General features: G+C 39.2%; 1 protein-coding gene across 12 annotated transcripts in view; it reads right to left on the bottom strand.

The window, feature by feature from the left end:
• Cobl (cordon-bleu WH2 repeat protein) overlaps positions 1 to 7,164 on the bottom strand; it is a 243,915-nt gene that overhangs the window by 136,268 nt on the left and 100,483 nt on the right. For all 12 annotated transcript variants that reach the window (XM_031338138.1, XM_031338142.1, XM_031338133.1 and 9 more), the window contains one exon: positions 3,705 to 3,802. In XM_031338138.1, coding sequence (XP_031193998.1) covers positions 3,705 to 3,802 — 98 coding nt within the window. The remainder of the gene's footprint in view (positions 1 to 3,704; positions 3,803 to 7,164) is intronic.

Here is a 7,164-nt window from a genome sequence, read left to right as displayed (position 1 = left end):
TTTTTTTTTTTTTTGTTCTTTCCACAAAGCATTTCTTTATTTCAAAAAATAGCCAATTTAGAAATAGTAGTGGCTGTAAACTGGCAAAGTTAGAATAGCAAATCAACTGACTAACTAGGTCTTAAAAAGATTTAAATGTTTTAATCTTTGCATAGTTAGTGGATTGAGAGTACACAAAAAAACCATTTACCAAACAGCTGATTTGATCTCTACCCATAGAAGGCAACCAATAATCTACCATCAGCTGCAGTCAGGTAGGGAGAGCTAATTAGGAAATTCAATTCTCTAGCTTCCTAATGAGAATCTAGGGACTTAACCCAAGAATTCATACTTTCAATTAGATCGTAGGTTGACAATTAGGTATGTTTTTAAAACAACTAGTTTGAGAGAATGAGTAATGTCAAAAGTGATACAAAATTGACATGCATTAAAAATTAAAATATTAAACATTTGTCCTTACTTGCCTCAGCCAAAATTATGTCGCTTTAAGATATACACTTTATTAACATTTTTATGGGTATACACATTCACTCACCTACATACGCCTATGCATATTCTTCCTTAAAGGCAACATACTAGAATATAACTTCAGTTTGAATGCTTTCCTAAGTCCCCATTCTTGGATTTTATGCTGTACTGAGGCGTGAGCTTGCCTATCTGTCGTCACGTTACAGGTTTTAAGAATCGTTTTAAAGTTACTTACTCAAAGTGCTTTTTATAGATAAATTGAAAGTCACACTTTGCTAAGCACTGTGCAATGTGAATGGATGATTGACATCAAGGACTTTGACAGGTGTTCATTCTAGCATTTACTAGCACTATAACTGACTAAGTTACAAAGACGTGAGCTGCTTGACCATACTGATGTACAATGATGATCTCTCAGGTTTCTAGGGACACTAGGTAAGGATGCACTCACCATGCAAAAATCTCTAATTATAGCAAGGACAGAGGCAAGGAGCTAGGAAGCATATGCATAAGACACAGACACACACACACACACACACATTGAGCAACCCAGTAGAGACAAAGCAAAGTAAGTGGATGATGTCTAGAGTAGAAATATATTTAAATAAAGCAGTAATAAATGAAAGATGAGGTACATAAAACATAATAAATGACCCTAGAAGTACAAGGCAGAAAAGACAAGCTATTGAATAAGGAGAAAATCTTATAATGAACAGGGCAGACTGTGTATCACCAGTGACTCTTTCCCTGACAGGACCTGGGTTCCTGGTGTTTGCCCTTCCCATTGTCAAAAGGTAGAAGGTCTCCACATTTCCAGTAGATAGACAGACTCTCCAGTGGAGGGGTGGGGACACCAACCCACCTTCAAAATTTTTGATGTGGAACTGTTCCTGTCTAAAGAAATTCAGGGACAAAAATGGAACAGAGATTAAAGGCAAGGCTATTCAGTGACTGGTCCAACTTGGGATCCATCCCCTGGGCGGCCACCAAACCCTGACACTATCACTGATGCTGTATTAGGCTTGCAGACAGGAGCCTAGCATGGCTGTCCTCTGAGAGGCTCTATCAGCAGCTGACTGAGACAGGTGCAGATACTTATACCCAACTATTGAACTGAAGTCAGGAACCCCTGTGGAAGAGGGAGGGGAAGGATTGAAGAAGCTGAAGGGGATGGTAACCCTATAGGAAAACCAACAGTATCAACTAACAAGGACCCCTAGGAGCTGCCAGAGACCAAACCACCAACCAAAGAGCATACATGGGCTAGTCCGTGGCCCCAACACATATGTAGCACAGGACTGTCTTGTCTGGCCTAAGTGGGAGAGGATTTACCTATACCCTAAGAGACTTGATGCCCCAGGGAAGGGGGATGTGAGGGAGATGAGGAGGATGGATGAAGTTGGTGGGGAAGCACCCTCTCAGAGGTAAAGGGGAGGGAGGTATGGGGTAAAGAACTTTTGGAGGAAGGAGCAGGAAGGGGGCCAACATTTGGAATATAAATAAATAAAATAATTAAAATAAAAGAAGTTAGAGGGTCTCAAAACCCCAAGCTTTCACAGTTGCCTTACTAGCTAAACCAAATGTTTCCCTACCCTTATATTCTGCTTTATCTTCTGGGAACTACATCTCAGTGAGGGAGTAGCAGAATCAGCTAGATCTAAGGTGAGGACTGAGGAATTAGAGTTTTATTATGAACTGGTAACCAAGGGGACGGCAGAAAACACAGTCCCAGCAAGTTCAGCTAAACAATACCAGGAACAAAAACACAATTAAGAGCCCTAAAGAATTCTGATTCTTTAATTTCATTTATACTTGACATGAAAGGAAGAGGCCAGGAAAGGAAGGGGAAGAACAGGAGGAGGAGGGGGGTGAGGTACTTAAGAATAAAAAGATCTCACTAATGAGACAAACCCTGAGCACTAATTTTCAAAGAACACAGACAAACAGGATAAAGAACACAATATATATAATTATATACCTAATCCTTCACAAAGCAGAATGAGAAAACCATTACAAGGTTTCAGGAGGAAGGAAGAACAGGCTGTGAAATCTCTAAGGATGTGAGAGTTTTGCTGTTCAGTGTCTGGAAATTCATGCAGCAGTCTAGTAGGAGGTGCTGGTTGCCGCCACAGGTGGGCAGAGCTTGGTGTAGTTCAAGGACGCCAGGCAAAGCACCTTAGGTTTTAGCACCACCACCAGCAAGCACAGAGTAAATCATAGTACTAAGACTATGGTTCAGAAGGAAAGAGCCAATGTCTATAGAGCATAAAGGTGCAAGTCTAGGAAGCTGAGCTGAGAGACTTGGTCACCTCATGGAGGGAGAGCTAGTCCCATCTCAGAGAGTAGCATCGATGTCAATTATTCATGTTAGTCTTTTCTTTGTAAAACCAATGTATATGTGTGGTATGTGTATGCGTGTCTCACATACACATGTGTCTGGCTTTCTACAAGGAGTTGTGGATCTAGATTCGGGTTTTTATGCTTACAAAGCAAACTCTCTTACTCACTGAATTGTTACCATAGCCTCGACTTTGTATTTTTGAGCCATACTTATTAGCAAAGAACAGATACTACATGTTAGTAAAATATGCTTATTAAAAGAATACAATAGCGTAATTGTGTTCACTGCCAGATGATTGTGAAGTATTTATGATTTTGTGGCTCTTTAAACTGAGTAGAAAAATAAAGCTCTTCATTTTAATTCTTTGTAGTATGACCTTACATTATTATATAATATCACATTTTTATTATGAATATAAAGGCTTATCAAGCAAAGAATAACAAGATAAAAAACAATTATAGTGTTCTGTGATTTCAGTCATGTTAAAAAAGTTAAGAAAAAAAAAACATTTAAAAACTACAGAAAATGGGATAGTTCCAGAACAAATGGTCTTGACTGCAACGCCTTCATACTTCCTACTTTAAGCTGGAAAGCTGGAATCCTTTGCATGGATACTGACCGTGATATTTAAAATTAACAAAGCAAGAGTCACTCATTCACGTCCCCAAGAGCTGTGTACTGGGGTTGGGCAGCATGCCATATGAATGTGAGCAGTCAGCAGGATGTGGCTGAGGAGGCCAGAGGCTTTCCCGCTCTACCGGCGAGTAAAACACGCTCACCTTAAATAACTGCCTTAAGCCTCTAGGGGAGAGTCAGCATCACTAAATAGAATGATTTTTAAAACTCCCAAGACAAGTGCAGTAGAAGTATTGTGAGAAACTTGCCTGTGACTTACCTTACTGCTGCTCCTTTTATTAACTTTGAAAAATCCCAGAAATTTTTTCTTCTCTTTATCTGTCTCATCATTGCCAAGTGATGATTTCCTTAACATTTCTGGAAGAAAAAAAAAAAGTAGTACTATTATTTTTCAGCATTTGAAACATGAGATTAAGTACTTCACTTGTTAAAACCTTAACTGAATCCTTTAATCTGTTAGTTCTAAGAAGAAAATCATCACGATTTCCTTCAAAGCCTTCCGTGCTACCTCAAAGCCCTTCAGTCCACAGCAAATCACATGAAGTTCTTATACGGGTTTTTAACGACTAAAGCAGCATTTTCTCTGAGAGTGGCTTTGTTCTTGTGGAGGATGAAAAGAACTGAATCAATGGATGGTCAATAGCGATGCTTTTCAAGAGAAGCCTCATGCAAACTGTGTGGTTTTACATTTGCCAATAGCTGCATTAAAGATAGAGAAGTTAACTTCAACTATAATTTTAGCTAGTCAAAAATAATTAGAATATTCTTACTTTACTCCAGTCAATAAGAATGTGACTGATGTTTTACACTTGCTCTGGTTCTGAGTCTGTAAAGGCAGAGTTAACCTGAGGCTGGCAGTGCTTCTTCATTTGGAGTACTTGAACATTTTGACTACTTAAAGTTCTAAACGCAACAGATGCCTATTTTTGCCCAATCAAACAGCATTGCTCCAAGGACTGTGACATCTATGCAAAAGCAGTCTGTTTTAGGAGATATAAGTAAGGTAAAAATGCTAATTAAATCCTGAAGCCCCTGTTTGTCCCCAGAACACAGAGGAACAGTGAAAGAGACTTGGTTACTTGTTTCAACCAGATCTCCAGGGGTTCTGGCCATCATTTTTCTTTCTTCTATATTTAATTTAAAAATTGATCTACTTTGTTTTACGCATATAAGTGTTTCCCTATAATACATGCCTATGTACTATATGCATGCCTGGTGTCCACCAAGGCCCAAAGAGAACATCAAATCCCCTACAACTGGAGTTACAGAGGTTTGGGAGTAGCATATATGTTCTGGGATCCAAACCCAGGTCCTCTGAAAGAGCAATAAGAGCCCTTAGCCACCTAGTTGTCTTCACTCCAGTCCCAGAACATTTCCTTTTTAAGATTATATTCTCCTATTTGCCTATTCTGGGCTTTAATTCACCCTACCCTTCTCTTCCAACACATAAAAGATATGACAGAGCCAAGAAAAACAAAGACAAAAACAAGACAGGTATTTGCGAAGGGTGGAAAGATCAATTTTCTCATATCTAACTGCAGGATGCCAAACCTCTAGATCACTGGTGGAAATAATCCCTTGTGGAATTTGATAAACTGCCATGAGTATATTAACCCAAATCCAACAAACATCCATTAATGTTTTGGTCTAATGATGTGTGGTTTCATATCTAAGTTAAAGAAGAACATAAAAGTCAATGCATTTAAAAATATGTATGAAACACAGCCTCTATTCAACAAAGCCAAAGTGGAGCCCAGTAGTTCTTAAACCATCCTGCAGGAAGCAAGGCTTTTGTCCTGTTGGGGCAGGCCAGGGCCCTTAATGACATGCAAGAGGCTTAGCTAAGGAGGTTAGTGGGCTCTGATTCACACAGCAACCAAACCAAAGGACTTACTTACATGATGCAGCTCTATGGATACACATGCACACACATAATTATAAGTTAGTCACATCAAACCCCTTCCTCAGTGTAATAGTAGGAAGAAAAAAAATCTTACACCACAAAATAATATCATATCCAAACTATGGCATGCATTAACATGTCTATTTCTAGTTTATATTAGTTTGCAATTGAATGATATTTGACAGGGGCATATTAAAATTGATAACACTATAGAAAAGCATGGATAAACAAGAAAGGAAATATGTTGCTATCACACAGGTGATATTACAGTATCCATGAAAATGATAGATTGAAAGCAGGCTGAATCTTTTGTTTCTCTCCATGAATAGAAAGTGACTGGTCACAGGACTGAGACCACCGCATAAAGAAGAGCTAGGATGACCCTGGCTACAGAACCATACTGTTTGGAAAGGTGGCTTCTCCTGGTCAAAAAACTGTATGGTGCGATAGGGCCTCAGATTTCACAGCCCCAACCTAGGCCTCAAGCTGATAATATACTTTTTAAAGGCTCTGCCTATGGATTGATCAGAGACATATAAGAGGTTCCTGATACTAGGTAAACACTGTAGTAAAGTGAGAGCAAAGCAAGAGAGATCTCTCACTGGCATCAGGCTAAGCCTTCATAGACAGCCAGGCTGTCCCACCAGGGCAGTAAGCTATGGGCACATAGATTTCCCTGGAGAGCATTTGCTTTAAGATGAATGATCATGCATGGTAGCACAACACTTATTTTCAAGGCTCACATTTAATCTTCAAAAAAGCACTTCCTATTTGGACCCATTAAAGTGATGCGGATGATAAGAAGTTAAGTTGGGAGGCAACAGAGATGGAGAATGTAGAAGTCCAGAGCAGCTGTTGATCTAGATGGGAAAAGTAGAAACTGGGCAGTCCCATGGGCACTGAACGAGTCCCCTGGTAGAGAAGAGGTGGGACTTCCCACGTGATTTAAGTAGGCATTGTCATCATAGATTATCTATCTGTAAGGTGCTGTCACCATCACTAGACTCTAGACATGTGAGTAAAGGAAGTGGTAGTAAAGTTCGCTTCCCCACAACCCCAGTCTGCACAAATCCCCAAGCAAAATCTCCTGGGGTGGCTACAGTAGTGATGTATGTGCATGTCTTGGTTCAGACAATGGTGTTCCTTAAGGGAGAATGCTTGTGTGAGAAATTCTGTTGATAAGGCAGGTTGGCTATGGGTTGGTAAGTGGGGCCACTCAGGCCCAGCCACTCAGGCAATCCATAGCAGACTGGGATCTATGCAAATGCTGCATTTTCTTTCATTAATTTTTATCAAAAAAATCTGCTATCACATACTTTAGCAAAAATGACAAACTTTCTGTCAAATATAAAAACTCATAGGAATACTAGCCTTTTAGTATATATATGCTTATATGGGTATATGGAAAGTCTAAAAGACTCATTAAAATCACAATTCACATGTGTATGTATTTTATGTACATGCTTATGCAAATTTGTAAAAATACATGCAGATAAATATATGTAGCTGCCTCTTCATAAATATGTGTACACACATGTATATAACAGACTTGCTAAATGAGGGTGCCAAATTTGAACTAACCCTCTGCATACCTATATTTCTATGATAGATAGGGTCAGTTTCAATCCCAAACTGGTGAATACTTTATAACATCTAGAATAGATTTAGACAGGAAGCACAAAAGTAAGAACAAAAGACAATAGGAACAAGGTAATAGGAACTGATGTTACTTCTGTACACATCACTTTCACCTGAAATTCTGAGCTATAGAATTTCTGTCAACAGTCTCAGCCATTTCTATGAATTAAAGTCAAAT

This window comes from Mastomys coucha, unplaced genomic scaffold (assembly GCF_008632895.1).
Source record: "Mastomys coucha isolate ucsf_1 unplaced genomic scaffold, UCSF_Mcou_1 pScaffold22, whole genome shotgun sequence".
Taxonomy (NCBI): domain Eukaryota; kingdom Metazoa; phylum Chordata; class Mammalia; order Rodentia; family Muridae; genus Mastomys; species Mastomys coucha.
Note: the sequence above shows the minus strand (reverse complement) of the source record. Positions and strands in the feature narration are given on the sequence as shown.